Source organism: Herpailurus yagouaroundi, unplaced genomic scaffold (assembly GCF_014898765.1).
Source record: "Herpailurus yagouaroundi ecotype Mexico unplaced genomic scaffold, PumYag 198, whole genome shotgun sequence".
Taxonomy (NCBI): domain Eukaryota; kingdom Metazoa; phylum Chordata; class Mammalia; order Carnivora; family Felidae; genus Herpailurus; species Herpailurus yagouaroundi.
Window position 1 is genome coordinate 27,770,995 of NW_024412429.1, and position 24,266 is coordinate 27,795,260.

The window sequence follows — 24,266 nt, forward strand, 5'->3', positions numbered from 1 at the left end:
TTCTGGTTGATCCCTGTGGGAAGTTGATCTGAACTATTTAATTCACTATTATTGAACCCCCCCCACCCCCCACAATTTAGAGTTTAGGTATTAACTTGCATTTTCCTTGCTTTCATTTCCTTAAGCTTATTAGGCATTCTTATTTAATATTTTGCAGGCCAAGATGCCAATATTTCAATGCTCTTTATCCCTAATGGTACCACCTGTTCCTTCAGCAGTTCCCTCTGACTGCTGCCTTGTTTCCCTGTGTGTTTTGTAATATTTTGTAAATGCTGTGAACTCACATATGCTGGAACTTTATTTGTGGGATTCTTTTGTGGCCCGATTTGAGAAGAGTTCCTCTGGAGGAATTTCTGTTGCTTCTGTCATGTGCCTGTATAAGGCTTCTCAGTCCACCAGCGTGGTCTAATTTCATATGCTGACTGTACAGAAAGCCTAGCTTGTAATTTTAAATCCTACAGAGTTTTTTTTTTTTTTTTTTAAATCTTTATCAAGAGCCAATGTTAGGGACAGACTGCTAGTATCCTCAGGGACGGTGGTACTTGGATTTATTACTCATTTACCTTTGACCTGAGTGAACCCCAGTTTTGTAAGGTTTGCATCGAGATCTGTCTCCCATTCCCACGGCCTCAAGAATGTGATAAGCAGAACTCAGCTCCAGCTGATGGCAAATCCCCTCGTGGCAAAGCCAGCCTTCCCGTTGTTACTTAGTTCTGGACATCTTAGTATTCTTTACTTTCTTGCCAGAAAGCGTCAACGTGCTTCAAAGGGATTTATAAACCTTTACTTAACGTTGTTGGTAGGTTTCAGAGCGTGGGTCTGTGTTCCTAACCCACCGTCACGCTAGACATGAAGTGTCCAGAGGGTACTGTAGTGATCAAGAGTAGGGGAGAGGTATGTGAAAGTGTAGACCGCTACAGCCAGATTGCCCCGTTTCGAACCCCGGTGCCACCAATCACTAGCCGCGCATCTAGTTAGCTAAAGCGCTTCCCCTCTCCGTCACAGATTCCACGGCGGGTTAGTAGAAAAATGAAATCTGCAAAGGCCGCCGAGCAGTGGCAGCCAGCATAGTCAAGAAGAGCCCGCGGTGGGGCTGGCGACGCCGACTTGAACGGCACCCTGACCTGGTCCTGGACGTCCTCGTCGCACAACTCCAGTTGCATGATGCGCTCAAAAGGCCGGAAGAGGGCTTCGTTGAAGTGAAAATGGGGCGGCTCGTTCCAGTCGGTGAGGACCTCCGTCAGTATGTCGTGGATGAACGAAACAGCCTTCTGAGACACGTGTCTTTCCTTATGGCAGGCAGCCTGCGAAATTCGTGAGAGAGAAGAACACCGTCAGGACTTCGGGAAAATGGTTTCTCAGGTTCCTAACCGCCCCCCACTGTAGGGAGGTAGAAGCAGCAATTCTGTTAAAGAGAAAAAAAAAATCCAAGGAACAAGTATAGATAAACAGGACACCAAAATTCAATGTTTAATCATTTAACCGAAGATCAGACACAACTCCAGTTTTACTTTAATATTTTGGGAAAAATAAGAGCTTCTAGTAATTTCTTTTTTTTCCCCCTTATAACGTTTCAGTTTTCTTGGGCGTGGACAACACACGGACCATCGAGACACCAGAACCTAGGTCGGGGAGTTGCCCATGCTCTCATTTTTAGCCATGCCCCAGGTATGAAGATCAGATGAGACATCGTCCCTCAGAGAGGCGGGCCACCTGCACCGATAGTGCTCTGATTGGGTCACATCTTTGGATCTTTAGCAGTCCTCTCTCACACGGACCCTGGGCTTGGATGTCTGACCTGCTCTGGAAAATGGGACAATACCAAACACCGCATGAGTAGAGAACTGAAAAGTGGTTCTGATTCGGGGTCTGCCCTCTTGCTTTCCTCGGGAATCCTAAGAATGCCACGTCAATGAGCCAGGGCTGGTCCACTGAAAGGAGAGAGACCATGGAGAGAGGCCCACTTGTCCAGCCCACCTAGCCAAGGCCACCGGGAGCCAGCCGACCACAGGCGTACAAGCGAGGGGAGCTGAGATCAGCCAAGCCTGGTTCAGACCAGAAGGGCCCCGCTGAGCCCAGCTCAGATTTCTGACGGACAGAATCATAAGCTAAGTAAATGGTTATTGTTTTAAATGGCTAGGTTTTCGGGGTGGTTTATTATAGTGTAACAGATAACTGATACACGGTTCTTCCATGACCAAGTTGTTATTTCCTTGCTAGAATGTTCTCAGTTTAGTGAATTAAGTTCCAAAAAAAAAAACCACCTTTATTTTATGACATAGCTCTACCAGATGAGCACTAAAGAAGAATAGTTTTTAATGAAAAACAAGGCAACAGTTTTCCCATCAACTGAGAAGTAGCCAGTCGTCATGTGTTGAAATGCTTAGTTTGTATGACAGAATTTATCCTATGAACTGCTTTGTGGGAGAGTGAAAGGGGCCCTGGTATTAATTTTGTTGAGAAAACTAGGATGTATGGTTAGTTACAGGGTGCTTCCCAGATTATATATAATCAGCTATCAGAAAAGAGAGGCTGGCAGGAGCAAAAGGCATTGTTGTAATCACGCATAAAACTGAAGCCTTGGGGCGCCTGCGTGGCTCAGTCGGTTGAGCATCTGACTCTTGATTTCGGCTCAGGACATCATCTCACGATTCGTGAGACTGAGCCCCACGACAGGGGATTCTCTCTCCCTCGCTTTCTGCCTCTCCTCTCCCTGTGCCCATACATGCTCCCTTTCTCTCTAAATAAATACTTAAAAAAAAAAGTGAAGCTCCAGCCTTGGTTAAAACCGGAGCATGAAGAATGAAAAACCGGCTGTGAGAGGTACCTAGCCAAGTCACGTAACTGTAAAGAAAGAGGGTCAGGGTGACACCGTGGTGGTACCGCCCTTTTCGGTGACTCTCTAGGTGCCATGACGGATAGAGAACTGTGATGCTTGTGCCCAGGCGCTGCTCTTGGGCCACAGTGCTCTTTGTCCGCACACTGGCTGGAACCCCCTGCACTGGCTCCACTTTCCAGGTGCTCATAGGTGCTCACCTCCACCAGGTGCGGGGCCACCAGGCTCCAGCAGCGCATCACGTGGAGCAGCGGCCGCGATTTGCTCCGCACGATCCTCAGCATGGCATCCCCAAGGCGGAACAGGTGGAGGGCACTTTTCCGGTCTTGGGTGGATTTAACTTCTCCTGTAAGAAGGCAAGACCAGAACGCCCAAACACAGAACTAGCTGGACCCATTCGAGCGCAGAGAGACGCTAAAAATACCCAGAGCAGTAGGATCAGTCAGCGGGGGCCGAGCAAGAGGAGAGAGGACCCTGGATTCAAGACAGACAGGGTGGCTCACTCAACAAGGCCAGACCCCACCCCTCCGAGTCACCAGCAGATGCCCAATGCCTGCTGTGACAAGTGTGAGCAAGGCTGTGGATGAGGAGGAATGATGCGGTCGTTAAGGAGGAGGGCGGGGGAGTCCGGCTGCCTAGACTCAAATCTTGGCTGAGCCACTTAGAAGCCGGGTTCCGTTGGACCAGAGACTTCCCTCTCCAAGCCACGTTTCTGGTTGTGCAAGTGGGGATAACAGCACTCACCTCTTCAAGTTACTTTAAGGATGGTGCTCATCGCGGGGCTTGGCACATACGTACCGACCCCCCCTCCTAGCTCGTTGCTGTCGTCACTCATGCTCTACTTTGCCAGCCCTTAGTGGCACCTCTGAAGCCCTTGCCAAACAGGTCAGGCCCCTGCCCACTCAATAACATGCTTGTTTAACCTGCTCTGTCTGGTTCCGTGCAGTCCTTGCCTACTTGAGGACCTTTTGCAATTTCTTTGCCCTGTCACCTTGGTCTTCTCCCTTCTTGTCACTTTCTTCTCACTCATGTCTGGCTTCTCTCATGCCGCCTACAAAATGCTGATCATTATCACGCTCCTCCTTTCTAATTAATCTTGCCATATCAAATAAACTTCAAAATGACAGTAAGAATAATCACTGACATTCACCGAATGTTTACTCGCCATCGAATGCTGTGCTGGTTCTTTAGGTGTCTTCAGTCACGTTATTATTTTTTTTAAAGCAAGCTTTAAACAAACGTAATTATTGCCATTAAGAACAATGAAACGTCAGGAAGGTAGACTGACTCGCCCAAGACAACGCAGCTGGTAAATGGTGAAGGCAGCATTTTAACTCCCGTGTGATTCATTCCGAAGCAAATGCTGCCTTCTCCTCCTAGGTGTGCTGCCTCCTTCTGACCCTGCTCGTTGCTTTTCGTAAGCTGAGAGCCTGCTGATTTCTCCAATGCAAAACACTCTGAAGGCTGCCCCTGGGCTCAGGGATGCTCTGGACGTCTGATGGGTCTGGAGGTTAGCTTTATATAGCTAAGGTTTTAAAGTCTGTTAAAAACTAGCGGGGAAAGAGTTGTACTTCTCAAATCAGAATCTGCAGTAAGGATCAAAAGGCCAAACATATACACTTAGAACTTCAGATTCCTCAAGATGGAAAGGACTTCAGATGTTGCGCAATCCAACCTTGCCACCAGAGCGCGTGTCCGGCCTGAACCCATCAGGACAGAGGCTCTCTGTTTCCGCACGACAACTGTGGCTGTTGACGGACAGTTGCATTTGTGAGCAACCTGCCACCCATTTGGGACCCACGGGCAGCTCAGTCCAACTCTGCTCCCTTCAGGAGGACCTTTCCTTTTCCCTTGGCCTCATCAGTGAAGACGGTGATATTGACTGATCGCTAACGAGACATGCCTTGATGGCAGGAGGCTTCTGACCCTTCTGCTTTTTTCTCCCACCAGTCCCTTGTGGAATTAGGCACCGCTGAGCTGAACGAAGAGACACGGTTTGTGATATGGAGATGGGGTCCCACCCTCATGTGAAGCTATCTGCACCCTGAGTAGCCACGCCATTTTCTACATCGCAAGCACAAAACTTAGTAGAGCAACCCAGCACCTGCTGTAGGTGTAGTAACACCTACGGTGCCAGCAGCAGCGACGTTTCCATTCACGGAGAATAATACTGTCACTCCACCCCCGCCCCTGCCACACTTCACAGCTGGAAGACAGATCTGCACCAGAACTCAGCCAGGGTACCGTGTGCAAAGGGAATGTGGATTCAAGTCTTCAGAGGGGCTGTTGCTATCAGGGATCTGGGCCGTTTCCCGCTACTCTCACAGCACAGTCTCTCCCGGGAAAGAATTACCTGGCATTGCCAGAGAGTAATCGACTGTGTCCGTGACAGAATGGAAGAGCTGGGACTGCGATGCTTTCTTCAGCTGATAAAGGAACCCTCCCAAAGCTGTGAGGTTCAACTTATCCGTAGCATCTTCAAAGAGCCTGGATGGAGTAAACAGATTTGTTATCTGGAGACGATCTAGCCAAGTCTTTGCGGTAGAATCATTAGGACGGTTTTGTCAAATGGGATTAATGAAAATGTGTCAACACTGAAAATAAATATATGTTATATACGTATTACTGCCGGGTACGAGTCTGCTCTACCTATGAGGTTTTAATCTAAGGGGCACAGATGATTAAAAAAAATATCTGTGTATCCCCATGGCTTAGCACAGCCATACTAGACAGTAAGAGCATGTTTGGCAAGAAGTTGAAAATTGACAAAGCGTCGCTCCCTGAAACTGAGTAACGGGGAATAGAATCGTTAGAAGTAGCTTCAGTGTCCTAAGCTGTATTATAGAGAAGCCCACTGAGTGAATCAAGGCATTTGCTGGGCTACAACTGATGAGTCTAATGCTGGGCTTGGCCTTGAGAAGGACACAAAACCCAAGTAAACCCAAGCCTGTAAGCCCCCTCAGGGTGGGGCTAGCTTTAAGGTTGCCTCTGACACACACCCAGAGCCTTGGACTTGGTGGGAACTCAAGTATCAGCCAAAAGAACAAATATCCCTACCCTAATGGGCCTTGCAGGTTCCTTTTGTTTTCTACTCAGCTGGGCGCAGACATTTCTGGCAGAAGGAGCTGGGAAGGAAGAGGGGAGCACGGGCAGCAGGGCTTAGAGAAGGATCGGAGGCTCACTGGAGTTCAGAAGGTTGGCATTAAATGTGCGTTTATATGGCCAGCCTTCCACTGCTCTTGGGTCACCTGCTGCCGGCCCTCCCAGTCTGTGCTCATACCAGAAGGACAAACTGCCCATGGGGTGTGACGTGCTGGGCAAGGGAGAGTGTCGCCAACAGAAATGGAACAAGGAGCCTCTTTTGAAGAGGTTATAGGACACGTAGGGGCTTTAAGACGGGAATTAGTGGATTAAACGTTCGCAAACTATTGAAACAAAGACACTTTTCCGTGCTATTTTGAAATTCCTATTTTAATATTACTGAGTTTCTGCGTCCTATTAACCATTTCTTCTCTCTCGTTCCTAGTAAAAAAAAATCAGTGGTGGATATTATGCACCACCGGACACTCGTATACTGCTTTCCAGATGCCAAAACACTTTTATAGCCATCTTGTTGGATAAACAGGAAAAAGGGATTGCTGTACTGGGTTAGTAGATGGAGAAACTGAGTCTCAGCATAACTATTTATACAGACGTGGGGGCACCTGGTGGCTCAGCTGATTGAGTGCCTGACTCTTGGTTTTGGCTCAAGTCAATCCTACTTGGGATTCTCTCTCTCCTCCCCCACCTGCCCCTCTCCCCTGCTCTATCTCGCTAATACATATATATACATATATATATATAACATATTTATATATATGTATATATATATAAAACATATTTATATATATATTATATACAAAAATAAATATTATATATATATATACACTACACACACATATATATATATATATATATATATATATATATATATATATATATATTACACACACACACATTACACACATACAACCAAAAACTATACGGATGTGACCTTGCAGTTAGCGTCAAGGCCAGGAAAGAACTCTCCTGAGCACCAGTGATTGCTATTCCGCTCTCCCACTCCCTGGCTGTCTGGCCCCCTGTGCAAACTTCACTGCACCTGTGCTGGGGGCACAATGACCCAGCGTGGAGCCTGAAGTGAGGCAGGACTACATGTGACTGGTGACCAACAGCACTTTCAACATCAGAAAGCGTCACTGCTTGGGGTTATTGTTGAGTTTTTCCTCTCGACCGTAACGTGGTCAAATAATATATCACACTCTTGGATGTGGGACTGTAATTATCATCCAAATAATGGATTTCTCCTATTTAGCAAGCTCTCTCCTAAGTGCTTCAGTTAGTTTGACCTCACGGCTACCCTGTGAGAGAGTGACTTCGTGACCCTACTTTAGGATGAGGCAATCAGGGCCAGGGGAGGTGAACCTGCCCCAGGTCACAGGGTACGTGCAGACTTCTAGGCCCAGGGAGCCTGCCTCCCGAGCCTCCGGTCTTGGTCGTCAGATGGCAAGCGGTTCATTCTAAGTGCAGGGCATGCTGGGAGACAGAAGTATGTTTGGACAAAACAAAAAGTCAAAAGAGGCTTAAATGACCGGCCAGTGAGTCAAATTGCCCTGGGAGTGATTTTGAGCCCAGAGAGACGGACGTGGCGCTGCCCTCCGGCGAGCAGCCGTCTGGGGTGTGGGGACCATGGCGTGCGCTCATACCTGTCGGCCTGGGTGGACAGTGTGAGCACGGCCTTGGCCGCACTGCTCCCTGTCATGAGGCCGCCCCCGCGGAAGTCGGAGGCCCGGCCTCGGCTGCCTTCCCTGACCAGCTCTTGGATGGAGAGGGGCTGGATGACAGGGGCCGCGCTCAGGGAGCTCTCCGGCTCCAGGTTCTGCTCCGCAGCCGAGTCCTCACGCTCTGGGTCGCCAAGGAGTCCAGAGTCCCCCGGCGCCCTCTGGGGTTGGCTGATGGTCAGCGGGGGCTGAGGGGTGCCAGCGCTGAAATGGGTGTGTTCTAACGTGCCCACGTACTCGCAGACCCTGGACAGAGTCACAGACAAGCAGCGGTTAGGCCTTGCCGCTCAGCAGGACAGCTCCGTAAATCCCACAGTGAGAGAAAGGAAGTCCGGCCAGCTTCACAGTCCTCCCCGATCTCCCTCCTTCCTCTGGTGAGGGCCACCTCTCCCCCTCCCGCCCCCCCCCCCCCCCCCACTATCCACATTCTTTTTTTTTTTGAGTTGGACCGGATGGGTTGGAAGTGGGGTAAGGATTCCTCAGACTCTCACCCCATGCTGGGAGGAAGGTGGGTAACAAAAGCCCTCTTCATCCTGTTGTGCCCTGTCCGGCTTCCTGGCTTATTTGGACTTCAGCTGTTGGAGGGAGTTTTCCCAAGGAGCCCTCTCCCCCTCCCTCTAGTGCTCTGATTAGGACCCAGGAAGCGCTTCTGTAGGATCCCAGAACGAGTGTCCACGTGGCTGGCAGGACCTCTAGCCATAATGGGCCCTCTCGCAAGGGCTCTGTCCAGCCGTGTCCTGCCTCGCCCCGACAGCCCCATATCACTAATGCTGGGGTGGTGCCCTAATCACAGTAAACACAGAGAAGTGTCACAACGTAGAGTATAAGTGCCAACTTCCAAATTGTTCCTGCCCAACGGACCCCGGAACTAGGACGGTTCATAAGAGGCCCAGTATCACAGAGTAAGTCCAGTTACCGGTAAAGACCATCCCGGATAGTTCACTCTCGTGTTCTGTAACTGGGCAATTTTTGGCCTGCGTGTAAAACGCTCTGGTACGATGTAAGTTGCTTTCCTGCCCTGATGTGCTTGTGAGAGGCAGGAAGAACAGGGGGTCTCCAGCCTCCACATTAAAACCCATTTTGCTCCAGGCTGATTCACCCTGGCTTTTTCATACCCTAGTTCCTCCCAAGATGGGTTTTGGGTTTTTCGATCCTTGGATGATCTGACGGATTCTCTCTTTCCGACTCAACAGACATTTGCTGTTGGCTGCATCTGCTTTGGGGGCATCAAACTGAACCCAGATCTGGCTGGTGCTCTGGCTGGCGAGATCCAGGTGCCTGAGCCCTGCCCCCGACTCCCCACTGCTGCTCTGCCAGAACAGAGCTTGGCGCGAGGTTTTGGGCAGGTGCTGAGGAGAAGGAGAAGAAACAGCCTGGCGCCTGGCACCTGTCCCCTGCCTTGCCCCCCCGGGCAGTGCCTCATTGTCCCAGGTCTGCCCAAATGCCTGGGAGACGGGCTTTTTGTCTTTGTCTCATGAGGACTGCGGAGCTAATGCCGTTTGCATCTTACAGGTGCTGTGACCTCTGTCACTGACTGGGGTTTGGGGATCTTGTCATGCACCTGAACACGTGTGGCCAGCAGTCCGGGTTGTGGCTCCCCATCTCCAGGCCTACGCTGAGGATGGCATCCATGCACAAGACGTGGGCTGTGTGCAGCCAGACCCCCTGCAGCTTCCCGATCTGTTCCAGTTTCTGCTCCACTTTGAGTTTCACTGTGCCAGAGAGACAGTCGTTACCATAATGGTCCGAGGAGGAGACAGAAAGGGAGAGAGAAAGGATGGAAAGGAAAGAATGGGTCGTTGTGCAAGGGCAAAAGGCAAACAGTAGATGTCACTCGGTGTCACTGGCAGCAAGCTCCTCGGCAGCAGGTCCCCGTGGTTCATCACGCAAGCCACCCAGCCCGAGGCCCCACAGACCCTGGCGAGCTCAGCTCTCTGCAGTTCAGGAGTAGGGTGGGTCCTCGGCTGGTGGTTACGGTCCTTCCAGACCCATCTGTGGGTTCTAGGTCAGTCACAGCAGTGAGGATGGGCTTCATGTGCTGACCCCAGCAAAAGCCCCTTGTGCCCAAGCCCTTCTCCCACCCGTGTACTCAAACCGATAAGACAGAACTGCTGGCAATCTGTAAGTTCTCGGAGGTTTATTTAATGTCACATGTTCATGACGATGATCATCTAAACCAGGTGCATGTATGCTCTGGGCACATGGCTACGTTATAACCGAAGATTACTGAATCGTTTCACTCCCTTTTACGTTTATATTTGTGATCTTCAAATAATACTTTTTTAATTGCAGAGGACTAATGAGAAAGGGTGCACAAGGTAACTTGATATGTCAGTTACAGCAAACGCCAAGGCAAGGCCAAATGACAATATCATGGACAATAGCCAGGACTCAAGGTTCCAAGTCATTGGAAGATGGGTCTGATGGGATAACTGAGTGATGGTCCGGAACGCAGGAGCACAGCATGCTTACATCAGAGGAAGCCGAACCATATCCCTGTTGTAAGAGGCAAACTGAGTTTTAGCAAAGCATCGTCTTTCATGGATGTGATACCGACTTTAGTTTTCATTTGTGTAGCATTTGAACATCAATTCTGGTTTTATAATTTTTTAGGAACCTTGAATGTAAGGATTTTTATGTAACTTACGGTTGTGCACATTAAGTATATATCCTAGATGATCATCTGCTTCATTGGCTAATGGATTTTAACCAGGTAAAAGTCAACTCTTTCTGGAGTTCACAAAGCTCAGGTTTTTCTCTTATAAGAACAAAGGTTCTCTGAAGCTCCTCTCCAGGATTTCCTCCATTTCATTTCCCTACTCAGAAAACTGGCCATTCTGCCTTGCCCCACTACAACCTGAGCGATCTTCAAATGTGTACTCTGTGCAGCACCAACACAAGCGGCTGGGTGATGACAGAAGTGTGAATAGCTCAGCCAGGGGGCCTCTGGTGTCCTACAGGACTCCTGTTAGCAGCCAAGTTGCCGGGGCCGGAATGGTACGTCTCTTGCCTTCACAGGGATCTACGATAGGCACTCTGCAGGGTCAGCCATGTAAAAGAGCCAAGCCTGTGATCCAGGCTGGGATCTTGTGATCAGCAGTAAATACATGCTGTGCATCACACAAGGAACAGGGACAGGTGTCTGTCACATGTGCAGGGGTGCGTAGACCGCACATAAGGCGCCAGGTGGATTCTGGCTCTTTAGCTGTTACCTTGTGCTATGGCATCACTGGGCTCTTGGACTTCCTTTTCCTCTTTTTCTTCCTGGACACAGGAGGCAGCTGCCATCTGGGCAAGGGCCGAGGCGCAGTTAGCTGCAACTCCTTTGGAGAAAAGAAACAATTACCCCTCACTGAGTCCACCGTCTAACCTTTTACCAAGCAGCCCTTCTAAAAGATGCGTTTTCCAAGAGGGCCATTCCCACAGCGCTCCTCAGGGACACCCCGCGGGCCACGGGTCCGGGAACGTTACTCCCTCCTGTACCTAGAGCACAGCTCAGCCGCGCTGCTTTCCGCAGCCCATCGAGGCTCATGCAGATGGCATCACGTTCCTTTTGGTTCTGCTCTTTGACGCCTTCAGCTCCCAGAATGAAGGCCAACCCTTTGGAGCTTCCTGCCATGCGGCCAGTCAGGGGGGTTGATAAAGTATCGATCAAGTTCTTCCAGCAGCCCACCAGAATATAGCGAGCAAACGCCACACCTAGGACGTGAAGGAGCAAGGATCATTTTCCGGAGACAAAATAAACCACCGGCGGTGAATGGCATGGGAGCTTCTGACAATCAAGTTAGCAATACTGAGGTGTATGCAGTTCTACTACAGGAAATCAAATTTAATGGATATTGGATTGTGTTATACTTTGTGTTTATAAATAATGAATGTTGCATCATCAGCTAGGTGTTGCTAAGTAACTTCCTTCGGGCACTTTTCTGCCAAGACGAGATGTTAACTCATTTATGTCAGCACAGAAAGCTGCCACTTAATGATTTAATTGCTGGTAACATATGGGATGTATGTATATTCATAAAGTCAAGACCCAAGTCATTACCTGCCACTGTGGAGTCATCAATCCTCCTGCCCTGGGCGAAAGGAGACTCCGTAGAAGCTGAAGCCATCAGCTGGCCCCCAATCGCACTGCTCTCTAAGCCATCAATGTCTGTCAAGGAAAAGGAGGAAGGTTTTCCCAGATTGGAACACTCCAGGAAAAACCAAAACCAAAAACCAAAAACCAAAAAAACCCAAATGGCCAACACAATATTCATTTTTTTTCCACAACAAACATCCATTGGATCTATTATGTACTAAGTATGTAAGAATTTTTTTATCAGAATATTAAAATTTTTGTTTTATTCTTTCAGTCTCGTTTTCCTTCATTGCCAAACATTCTTCATATTTTTTACTAAAAACATAAACTCTGCCCTCTCTGTTGTTAGAAAATCTATTGACTTAGAATATTTTGATGTTTGACTATTCCTTTTATCCAAAGTGGTGGCATCGTTCCTACATTTTATTCATTTATTTTTTTAAATTTCTTTTTTTCAACGTTTATTTATTTTTGGGACAGAGAGAGATAGAGCATGAACAGGGGAGGGGCAGAGAGAGAGGAAGACACAGAATCGGAAACAGGCTCCAGGCTCTGAGCCATCAGCCCAGAGCCTGACGCGGGGCTCGAGCTCACGGACCGCGAGATCGTGACCTGGCTGAAGTCGGACGCTTAACCGACTGCGCCACCCAGGCGCCCCCGTTCCTACATTTTATATGAGCAGTTTGCCCCAACGTGGATTTCTCTTTCAGAATTTCCTCACAGGAATGAAGAAGAGAATAAGAATAATATCCCCTTGGTCAGATAATTACATCATCTGATTCCAATGTACAACAATAACTTGATAATAATATCTTACAATTCACAAAGTGTTTTCACATAACATTGTTTTCATCAAATCTTCCAGACAACTCCAAGCGGGTAGGCAGGGTAGGTATTATTTTTCCCATTTCACAGAGAAGGAAATAAATGTTCAAGGTAGGTAAACTGCACAAGGCCACAAGGCCGGTAAAAGAAGGAATTAGGCTTAGTATGCAAGTCTTCTGACTCCCATCTGGGCCTCTTTCCAATGACACCACACACTTCGTGCAGCGTGATATAGGACCTTCATTCTCCATTTAAATTTTTGTTAAAACCAACTCTCATCTCTGGAATTAGCTCAATGAACCACTTCTTAATAAATTGGCAAGAAGAGCCTGGGATTGAGAAGATTTAACTCTGAATTAAGTAGCCTTATAGCCCTGGGCTACACTGCATCTTTTGGCTTTGAATGTCTAAGTGGAAAGGAAGGAACCACCGGAGAAGTGACCATGGAATTGAAGCATATATCCTGAATGCAACTAATATAGTTGAATACAACACAGAGAGGGAATGGGAAAAAAGGGTAGCCTAAGTTTATTCCTTGACTTTAGAACTTGACTTTCATCAACAGGATGAGAGTTCTCTGCATGGTGTTTGAATACTATTTCATTATAGCTTTGATTCTTACAGTAAGTCCATGAAGCCTAGAGATTTCCGGCAACACATCTCTTTTTTCCCCTCACATTTTATGTACTTCTATTTGCATATTTTTTTTTTAATTTTTTTTCAACGTTTATTTATTTTTGGGACAGAGAGAGACAGAGCATGAACGGGGGAGGGGCAGAGAGAGAGGGAGACACAGAATTGGAAACAGGCTCCAGGCTCCGAGCCATCAGCCCAGATCCCGACGCGGGGCTCGAACTCACGGACCGCGAGATCGTGACCTGGCTGAAGTCGGATGCTTAACCGACTGCGTCACCCAGGCGCCCCTATTTGCATATTTAAAATGGTGCATTCCAATAATTAAAATCATACAAAGAAAAAAATGGCGCTTGATTAAACCGCATTTTACAGCCTGCAGAGTGCCTTAGACCAACTTAGGCTTTATTGGTCACCCCCAACCAGCTTCTTCCTTCACCAACATGCAAGTTCTTTTCCTTCCCCGCCAGCCAGACAAGCAGAGGGAAGAGGAGGGGTGGTGTTCCTGAGCAACATATCTCTTTGAAAAAAGTTGCTAAGATAGGTTTTAAAATTTCTCACCACAAGAAAAAAAAAAAAAAGTGACCATGTAAGGTGATTGACATTAACTAAAATTAGTGAGGTGATCATTTTGCAATGTACACATATATCAAATCATCATTTTGTGCACGTTGGGCTAATATAATGTTATATGTCAATTATTTCTCAACAAAAATTGGGGAACCAAGGCAGGGAGAAATCTCAATGACTGCTCAAGTCGGAACAGGCCAGTTTCACTGAAATGAATTTGACCCAGAGTCAAATGGTCTTATGACATTACCCCAAAATTTCCAGTTACGAAAGTTATGTTTCCTATATGCTAGGTAGAGGGCTGATGGATTCAAGTAATACAAAGTTTATTTGAGTGCTAAAATTCCTCGGTTCTAGACAACACTTTTATATGACATCAGGAACGGCCACAGTTAGTACAACGTCAATGGTAAGATCGTGGCTATTGCTTTTAGCTGCACAGGATGAAAAGATCCGATGGAAGTTTCCAAGCTCCAGGTTAACTACTGCTCAAATTCACTTGCCATCTCATACTGGGAATTTGCTACAAAGAATCACAGAACTTTATTTTGTAGAATTCTGTGTGAAAAAACCTGTTTTTCTCTCCTTTTCTAGCTAGAGTTAGAGAGCTCTCCCGTGGATGTGGCCCACTGAGCTTACAGTTCCGTGACAAAGGGGTGGCTGAGTCACAGCAATGACTGATGAATGTGGCTACTGTGAGTGACCTGTTGTTTGTTCATTTTTATGACTACTGAATGACGCCTTTTGTTAAGGTCCAGGTAAGAGTCACAGAGATTAATTTTGGCAGAAACTACGGTATTTCAAAATCAAAGCTGGCACATTTAGGATCCTTATCCAGGTTCCAAGGCCCTTTCAGCGCTGGGCAGTACTTTCAATCCCTATTGGACGGACTTGGCAAAGACAGGTGGAAACGAAGCACGGCTTACAGGCAACTGAGTAAATGTCCCACACGTGTATGTATTCCTAGATTTGGAGTGGATGTAAGTGTGACCATGGTTAACCAAATGCAAATTGGTCACCTGTGCAGTGATCCGGATCCCCAAAGTTTGGGACCTAAGCCTCACTTCTCTCAGTCACATCCTAGTTCGAGAACTAGGACTCCAAACACCTGCCAATGGCCGAGACTCTGCTGGCTGTGGACAGACTATGTGTCTTGACTCCCTGCCTGGTTCCTAAATAGCACCTCACCCCACATTCCTCATTGTTGGGTTCTGCTTGTCAGCAGTCTACTCTGCCTCCTTTGTAAGAGCCCCCCAGTACTAACCAAAGGTGATATAACGTTCATTTTGGACAACAGAAACGGCAGGGAAGGCATAGAGCCATGCCCCACACATCGTGTTAGCCAGAGCCAGGAGATGATTCAGATCAGAAACCAGTCTGGGAACTCAACTCAAACATAAGATGAGCCTGGAGATCTAATATATGAAGGCTACTGATGACAAGTCTTGAGTCCTCCCTGGTCTTTACCTGACATCATGGTGAAGCCATGAAAAGCCAGGAATGACTGTGTTTGCCCACCCCCCCCCGCCCCACCCAAATTCCTTCATGACCACATCCCATACTGCTCTCTATGCTCTCATATAAAAAATCTTTTTCTTTTTGAGAGAGAGAGAGAGAGAGACAGAGAGAGTGCGAGTAGGGAAGAGACAGGGAGAAAACGAGAGAGAGAATCCCAAACCAGTCCTAGGCTCAGTGCGGAGCCCATCGTGGAGCTCGATCTCACGACGGTGAGATCATGACTTGAGCCGCGATCAAAAGTCGGATGCCCAACTGAGCCACCCAGGTGCCCCACGTGAAATTTCTAATGGACAGGGTTTTTAAAACTCAGGGCACTGAAGACAAAGAGGCTGGGCAACTGTTTGGCATTATTTTTAACTCTTGTGCAGCTGGGAAGGGAAGAGAGGACCTCCGACACGGATAGGAAATGGGAAGGGAGCCAAGTTGAAAGTCAAGCGTTTTAACGTGTCTGGCAGCTCAGGAGCACTGAAGGATTAGGGTCACCTACTGGCACGTGAGAGCTTCCAGGAACAATTCTGGGCTTCGTGCCCAGAAAGCACTTCATATCCCTAGCAGAGGCCTGTAGCTCTCCCCTGACAGACGTGGGTGCTAAGTAGTCCTCATCCGAGGGGGCACAGTGAGTCCTCCAGGGTCCCGTGTGAAAAATGGACAGAACATTCCTGTGAGGTGGCTTCGTGACACCTCCCTGGCACCGTCACCAGCTGCCGGTGGGGGGGGGGTTGCCGGGGCTGTTTCAAGGCTGCTTCTCTGAAAGGGGCTCTCGGGCACTCTCTCCCCGCCGAGCGCCACACGGCTGTGTGAGGAGCCACTGACCGGTCAGCATGGTGATGAGGGGAAGGCTGTTATCCTCTGGGCTGCCCCAGTAGCCAGCTTCTCCGAGCATGTTCCTGTCGAGCACCTGATGGTAGAGTTCCTCGATCCAGGCCTGGGAGAAAACCATCAGCACCCCGCTGGTCTGCACCTGCTTCATGAACTCCTTCTGCAGAGAGGACCACACGAGAAGGTGACCAGATAGGATCCCCCCCGCAAACGAACAGGCCCCTCCTCTGCCTCTTTCTCTCCCTGGGTCCCTACCTGAGTCGAGGCTTCAAGGAACAACAAAACCTGTTGATTGGGAGTGGGCGGGGGGGGGGGGTGGCAAGGGAAAGGGGAACCAAAATGGAGAAGTCCCAAACTTCATGAAGTTCCTTTTACTTATGATATGTTAAAAAAAAATTTTTTTTATCGTTTAGTTATTTTTGAGAGAGAGAGAGAGAATGAAAGAGAGAGAGACAGAGCGTGAGCAGGGGAGGGGCAGAGAGAGAAGGAGACACAGAATCCAAAGCAGGCTCCGGGCTCTGAGCTGTCAGCACAGGGCCTGACGCGGGGCTCGAACTCATGAACCCGGAGGTCATGACCTGAGCGGAAGTTGGACGCTTAACTGATTGAGCCACCCAGGCGCCCTACTTATGACATCTTTCTAAGAAACCCACATAAGGATAAAGAACGCTGCACTTCCTCTTTACTCTTTGATGTGTGGGGGGATTAGAAACAGCACAGAAAAAGGAACGCAGCAGCTCCCTCTCACTGCCCCAACCGCCACAGAGATGGAGTGTATCCCCTGAAACAATACGTGTGCCTCGACAGATACTTGACTCACACCCACGAAGCTGCCAGTTCCCCTCGGGAGTTTATAATTTATCAAGCGAACCAATGATTGCGGATTCCCTTCTAGCAGCTCTGTGGACTGAGGCTCGTGAACTGGGATCAGGGCTATACCATGGGGTGGCTCGCTCCGGCGAGGGAGCCAAGCACAGCGTAATCACCATCGTGCTCATTCCACAGCTCCCAGCAGGTGCTTTGTTACCGACAGCTAGTAAGCTTAGCTCTGGGTCACAAGTAGGTCTGGGTACCTTCTGGAGGACAACGAAGAGGTTTCGCAACACAGCAAGCCTTGCTTTTCAGGAAAGGGGGCCATACCCTGTATGTCGTCTGATGCTCCTGAACATTCTGATCACCTGTTTTGGAAGGTGGCTTACACTTGAGTGTGTGCAGCAATGCCACCGGCTGACATTACTAGGCCACCGGCAGGCGGCCGCTTCTAGGGACTGGGGGCCCTTCCCTGTCTGGAGCAAGGTGGGTAGCTGTGTGCCCCGCAGCACGATGCAAACTGCACCGCACCCCCTTCCACCCTCCACACAGCCCCGCAGGGACTGCCCAGTCCAGAGTAGCAGGGGCCATCCCTGCTATCCCTCCCAGGGATCCCTCCCAGGACAGCGATGCTCGGCTTTGCAGCCACTTCTGGCCAAGTCCGCCATCCCTCCCAGGACAGCGATGCTCGGCTTTCCAGCCACTTCTGGCCAGGTCCGAGTGGAGACCACGCACTCACTATCATGCCCGGTGCCAGGGTGGGCCGCTTCCGGTAGTAGTCGCCGTGGGAGAGCTTCAGGTTGAGCAGCAGGGCGCAGTGCGCGGCCGTGTACAGGCTGTCGGCGTTCATCAGCATCTGCAAGCTGAGGCTGCCGCTCCCATCGAATCCGGGAGAGTGCATCATGCCTGGGGGAGAGAGTCAAGAAACCTTTGGAGTTGCGAGCAAGGCAGCTGGCAAGACCGGCCTGTGGACAGCCGTGGGCCAACCCTAGCAACAGGAACAGGCACCTTGTAGGACGCTCCCGGAAAGAAACTAGAGCCAGCCAGGAGTATCGTGAGGGCCGGACACACGCCTTAGCCTGGTGGGGAGGGGCATGCACTCTGGAGGGAATCTACTGGGCAAATCTTGAGGAGTTACCCACCAAATACTTCGGTAAAACCACTCAGACCCCCTAAGTCTCAGCTTCTTCACCGACGAATGGGCAGAATAATCGACTGCATCCGTCTCTTGCTCAGAGTCTCTAACGACTTCCCATCACAATACAAATAAAACCTGGACTCCCCCTCCTCTCTCCTCACTCCCCACAGCCACCCGGACCAGTGCTACTCCTAGACCAACACCGAGACTGGGCCTGCCTCAGGGCCTTTGCATTTGCTCTTGCCACACTCCCCAGAATGATTTCTCAGGAACTCTGGAGGATGTGCTCCCTTCTTTCAGGTTCCTGCTCAAGCATCAGCTTTACAGAGACCTTCCCTTTCAATTCCATCTGAGAGAGCCTCCCCAATACTACCACCCCTGCAATATTCCTCCTCCCCACTCTGCATTGTTTTCATTGCCTCCATGTCATTTATTCTACCCAGCATTATACTAACATGTTTTTATTGTCTGCTGTCACTACTATTATCTACTTTTACGTTAAGATCTATGAGAGGGTGGGGCTTCGTTCGTTTCGTCCCCTACAGAATCCCCAGTGCCTGGAGAAATGCCTGGTATAAAGAAGACCCTTGAAAAATATTTGCTCAATGAATAAAAATGAATGAACACGTTTGTTACGAGAACTAGATGTGATAAGGCACGTAAAACGCTTAATGCAGTAACTGATGCATACTTTTCTAAAAGCAACAATGTTCCTCAAAAAGCAAAACGAGAATTACCACATGACCCAGTAATTACACTCTCTGGTACGCAGCATGCTCAAAAGAATTACAAACAGGGATCTGAGCAGACACTTGTACGCCAATTTCACTGCAGCATGATTCACAACTGCCCAAAGGCAGAGCCAACTGAAGAGTCCATCGACAGATGAATGGATAAACGAAATATGGTGGATACGGACCGCGGAGTTCTAATGCATGCTACACCATGGATGAACCTTGCAAACATGCTAAGTAAAATGAGCCAGGCACAAAATGACAAATGTAAGGTCCATGTAAATGAGGTACAGGCAAGAACAGGCAAATTTATGGAGTCAGAAAGTAGATTAGACGTGACCACGGGCAGAAGACTTTCTCTTTGGGATGATTAAAAAAAAAAAGTTCTGGGGGCACCTGAGTGGCTCAGTCGGTTGAGCGTCCGACTTTGGCTCAGGTCATGATCTTGCAGTTTGTGAGTTCGGGCCCCGCATCGGGCTCTGTGCTGACAGCTCAGAGCCTGGAGCCTGTTTTATATTCTGTCTCCCCTTCTCTCTGTCCCTCCCATGCTCATGCTCTGTCTCTCAATAATAAATAAACATTAGTGCTCGCTTCGGCAGCACATATACTAAAATAATAAATAAACATTAAAAAAATCTTTAAAAACAAAAAAAGTTCTGAAAACAGTGGTGATGGTTTTACAACATTGTGGATACAGTGAGTGCCATTAAATCACACACATAAAAATGGTTAAAATGGCAAATTGTAAGTTATATACATATATATATTTTATCACAATTAAATAATAATGTAATATACCAAAACCGTTGAACTGTGCCCTCTAAATGGGTGAATTGTAGGCTATATGAATTTTATCTAAATAAATTTTATTTCAATCAATCTTTTAAATGAGGAAACAGAGTTTCAAAAATATATGTAAATGAAGAGATATTGGTTTTTCCCTCATTATTTTTTCTAAACATCGTTTTATGTTTAATAAGGTTTTCATTTTGAAGGGCTCCTTGTGCTTTATACAAATTAACTGAAAGAAAACAAACAAACAACTATATCCCCTGCTTTAAAGCTCAGGGGCACCTAGGTGGCTCAGTTGGTTAAGTGTCCAGCTTTGGCTCAGGTCATGATCTCATGGTTCACAAGTTTGAGCCCCACTTGCGCTGACAGTGAGGAGCCTGCTTGGAATTCTCTCTCTCCCTCTCTCTCCCTTTCTCCCTGCCCCTCCCCAGCTCATGCTCTCTATCAAAATAAATAAGTAAACTTAAAAAAAAAAAGTGCCTCATTCTTCTCAAAGCTAGAACAAACAATCCTAAAATTTGTATGGAACCACAAAAGACCCCGAAGAGCCAAAGTTATGTTGAAAAAGAAAACCAAAGCAGGAGGCATCACAATCTCAGACTTTAGCCTCTAATACAAAGCTGTCATCATCAAGACAGCATGGTATTGGCACAAAAACAGACACATAGACCAATGGAATAGAATAGAGACCCCAGAATTGGACCCACAAATGTATGGCCAACTAATCTTTGACAAAGCAGGAAAGAGTATCCAATGGAATAAAGACAGTCTCTTTAGCAAATGGTGCTGGGAGAACTGGCCAGCAACATGCAGAAGAATGAAACTGGACCACCTTCCCATACCATACACAAAAATAAACTCAAAATGGATGAAAGACTTGAATGTGAGACAGGTAACTATCGAAACCCTAGAGGAGGAAGCAGGCAACAACCTGACTTCAGCTGCAGTAATTTCTTGCTTGACACGTCTCCAAAGGCAAGGGAATTAAAAGCAAAAATGAACTATTGGGATCTCATCAAGATACAAAACTTCTGCGCTGCAAAGGAAACAATCAACAAAACTAAAAGGCAACCGACGGAATGGGAAAAGATATTTGCAAATGACATATCGGATAAAGGGTTAGTATCCAAAATCTATGAAGAACTTACCAAACTCAACACCCGGAAAACAAATAATCCAGTGAAGAAATGGGCAGAAGACATGAATAGACACTTTTCCAAAGAAGACATCCAGATGGCCAACAGACACATGAAAAGTTGCTCAACATCACTCATCATTGGAGAAATATAAATCAAAATCACAATGAGATACCACCTCACACCAGAGTGGCTAAAATTAACAATTCAGGAAACAACAGATGATGGCGAGGATGTGGAGAAATGGGAACCCTCCTGCACTGTTGGTGGAAAGCAAACTGGTGCAGCTGCTCTGGAAAACAGTATTTAATTTAAAAAATGAAAAGTAGAACCACCCTACGACACAGCAACAGCACTACTAGGAATTTACCCAAGGGCTACAGAAATGCTGACGCATAGGGGCACAGGTACCCCAATGCTTATAGCAGCACTTTCAACAATAGCCAAATTATAGAAAGAGCCTAAATGTCCATCAACTGATGAATGGATAAAGAAGATGTGGTTTATAAATACAATGGAATACTACTTGGCAATGAGAAAGAATGAAATCTTGCCATTTGCAGCAACGTGGATAGAACTGGAGGGTATGATGCTAAATGACGTAAGTCAGTCAGAGAAAGACAGGTATTAAATATTTTCGCTTATATATGGAACCTGGCAAATTTAACAGAAGACATGGGGGAAGGGAAGGGGGAAAAAACAGTTACAAACAGAGAGGGAAGGAGGCAAACCATAAGAGACTCTTAAATACAGAGAACAAACTGAAGGCTGAGTGGGGAGGGAGGCGGAGGAGAGGGGAAGATGGGTGATGGGCATTGAGGAGGGCACTTGTTGGGATGAGCACTGGGTATTGGATGTAAGTGATGAATCATGGGAATACACCCCCCAAAACCAAGAGCACACTGTGTACACTGTATGTTAGCCAGCTTGACAATAAATTATTTTTTAAAAAAGTGCCTCTTCTAGGAACGTAATAGTTTTCAAAACTAACAAGTACATTGGAAACATAAATTTGTAACTGGAATGGTTACTTCTATCCTTGTGAATTTCTTAATGAATATGCTAGCAAGAGGATATGGACCAGAAGAAGCTTTTAAAGTTGAAAACTCTTCAAGACCTTTGTTTATTTGAGAACTGTATAAACACTTTTTTGTTCGGAGTAGGTATATATGTTCTTCCAATAAAACTACTTTATGCAAATGTGAGGCATCACCTCTTCCTTCCTTTAAGAATTTTGCAGCTGCCATAAGAGATTTTCTACTGAGGGCACTTTGTGATCAGAGGCAGAGGTGAATTTATACAAGAAGGGTTGAGAGCAGGATTTAAAAATGACATCCTTGGTCAGGATACGAACACTGTGTTCCTACCCCTGATGGTCCAGAGGAAAACTCCATACTCTTAAGCTCCTGGTGATCTTGGTTCTAGTCTCTGGTAAATTGAAAGCTGAATTCAGTGTTGCTGGGTGTTTATTCTGGATAGAAATGAATATTCAAGTTTTTCAGGGAAACAGAATTTGCAAGTGGCTCTGATCTTAGGCACGAGTAATAATTTCTTTAAAAAACTTAAAACCAACTACTATTTACCTCGGAATATGTCTTGGAAAACCCAGTACATGTTCAGATGCTGAAAAGGAAGAAGGCAGCTGATGTGTCTGCTGACCCAGAGACGCAAATCATTAGCGGAGGGGTGACAATGTCCCGGAGGGCACTGCTAACGGGTATGCGGAGTTCTGAAATAATCTGTCAGACCTGTTAGAAACAATCCGTTGGTACTGCCCTCTCTCTCAAGGTTGGCTAAATTTCTTACATTACACGGAGCTGGCAAATTTGAGAATAAAACAAAAGGATGTATTATCTGTCAGTCATTTTCTTACCGTACCAAATACAGTTCACTGGTGATGTTAAGAAGGAAAATAACACAATGGCCATTACTTTATTAAGTGATTTCTAATTTTTATTTATTTTTTTTTTTTAATTTTTTTTTTCAACGTTTATTTATTTTTGGGACAGAGAGAGACAGAGCATGAACGGGGGAGGGGCAGAGAGAGAGGGAGACACAGAATCGGAAACAGGCTCCAGGCTCTGAGCCATCAGCCCAGAGCCCGACGCGGGGCTCGAACTCCCGGACCGCGAGATCGTGACCTGGCTGAAGTCGGACGCTTAACCGACTGCGCCACCCAGGCGCCCCTCTAATTTTTAGAACAAGTCTCTTCTCATACATTATTTCATTTGACATATAAAGTATGTATCAATTGCCTTCCTTTATTTTACCAGTAAGGAAAGTGCCTCAGAAATATTAAAGGAATTTACCTGAAGTTATATAGCTAGAAATTGGCAAAAGGCTTTTGGTTACAAACTCCAGGCACTTTGCACTATGCCATGTCGTACTTGCTTCCAATGTTGTGAAGAGACTCCACTCTATCATGTCCCTCTTTAATAGATACTTTATTTTACATTCATCCTGACTGGGTTCATTGAAGTGTTCTAAATTTGGAGTGACAAACTATAGGAACTATGACCTTTACCACATTCTGGACACTTGCTTTTTCCAGTGTTCTGTAACATTCTCTCCCTCTATAATTAAGATGTTCTTTACTGTCAGGAACAGGAGGGTGGGTCACCTGCTTGATTGGTTACCAGCAAAAAACTGGATACAAGATTAGCATAAATGACCTTGAAATATCTCCTCCATGTGTTAGACAATTTAATGTGCCTTTTCAAATACAAATTAGATACTTATGAAAAACATTTAACAGAACAGAAAAATTTAAAAAATAAGAATAGTCCCTGCTTCTCCCAAGTCCCAGTGATCCCAGATCATACTACATACATTGTAATGAAACTTGGTATTTTCTTAGTAATATACGTTAGACATCTCTTGATATGAGCACTTCTAGATCTGCCTCATTCTTTTCAAATAGCTGGGCATGTAGCACTGCATGTTTGGAGTATGATTTATTTAAGTAATGCTCTATTGGTAGACATTTATGTAGTTTCAATTACGAAAATAGCTGAAATGATGTAATAGCTTTTAGCACTTATGCAAGTGTATCTGTGGGCTAAGTACCCTAAAGCAGAATAAAGACATACATTAGGTTTGATAGATATAGCCCAGGTATCTTCCAAATAGTTTTATACCAAATGTTCTTCCTACCAATGGTGCGTAAGAATAATGTTGTAGCCACTCAGCAATACTGGGCATTATCAATTTTCTAAACCTTTATAATGATGTTATGTGATTTTTGGTTGCATTTCTATACACTAATAACAAAGTAGTAGAAAGAGAAATTAAGAGAACAATTCCATTTATAACTGTCCCCCCAAAGAACGAAATACCCAGAAATAAACTAATCAAGGAGGTGAAAGACCTATACTATGAAACCTATAAAACATTGATAAAAGAAACTGAAGACGATACAAATAAACGGAAAGATATCCTGTGCGCATGGGCTGGAAGCATTAATATTGTTAAAATGTCCCTACTACCCAAAGCAATCTCTATCAGAATACTAACAGCACTTTTCACAGAACTAGAATAATCCTAAAATTTGCATG

General features: G+C 46.7%; 1 protein-coding gene across 1 annotated transcript in view; it reads right to left on the bottom strand.

Annotated features, from left to right (window-relative positions):
• ARFGEF3 (ARFGEF family member 3) overlaps positions 1-24,266 on the bottom strand; it is a 183,433-nt gene that overhangs the window by 39,554 nt on the left and 119,613 nt on the right. The window contains exons 15-24 of the mRNA XM_040448631.1: positions 17,652-17,818; positions 16,097-16,262; positions 11,702-11,809; positions 11,140-11,355; positions 10,869-10,979; positions 9,218-9,368; positions 7,582-7,902; positions 5,190-5,323; positions 3,037-3,182; positions 1,125-1,304 (exon numbers count right to left, since the gene is read on the bottom strand). Coding sequence (XP_040304565.1) covers positions 1,125-1,304; positions 3,037-3,182; positions 5,190-5,323; positions 7,582-7,902; positions 9,218-9,368; positions 10,869-10,979; positions 11,140-11,355; positions 11,702-11,809; positions 16,097-16,262; positions 17,652-17,818 — 1,700 coding nt within the window. The remainder of the gene's footprint in view (positions 1-1,124; positions 1,305-3,036; positions 3,183-5,189; positions 5,324-7,581; positions 7,903-9,217; positions 9,369-10,868; positions 10,980-11,139; positions 11,356-11,701; positions 11,810-16,096; positions 16,263-17,651; positions 17,819-24,266) is intronic.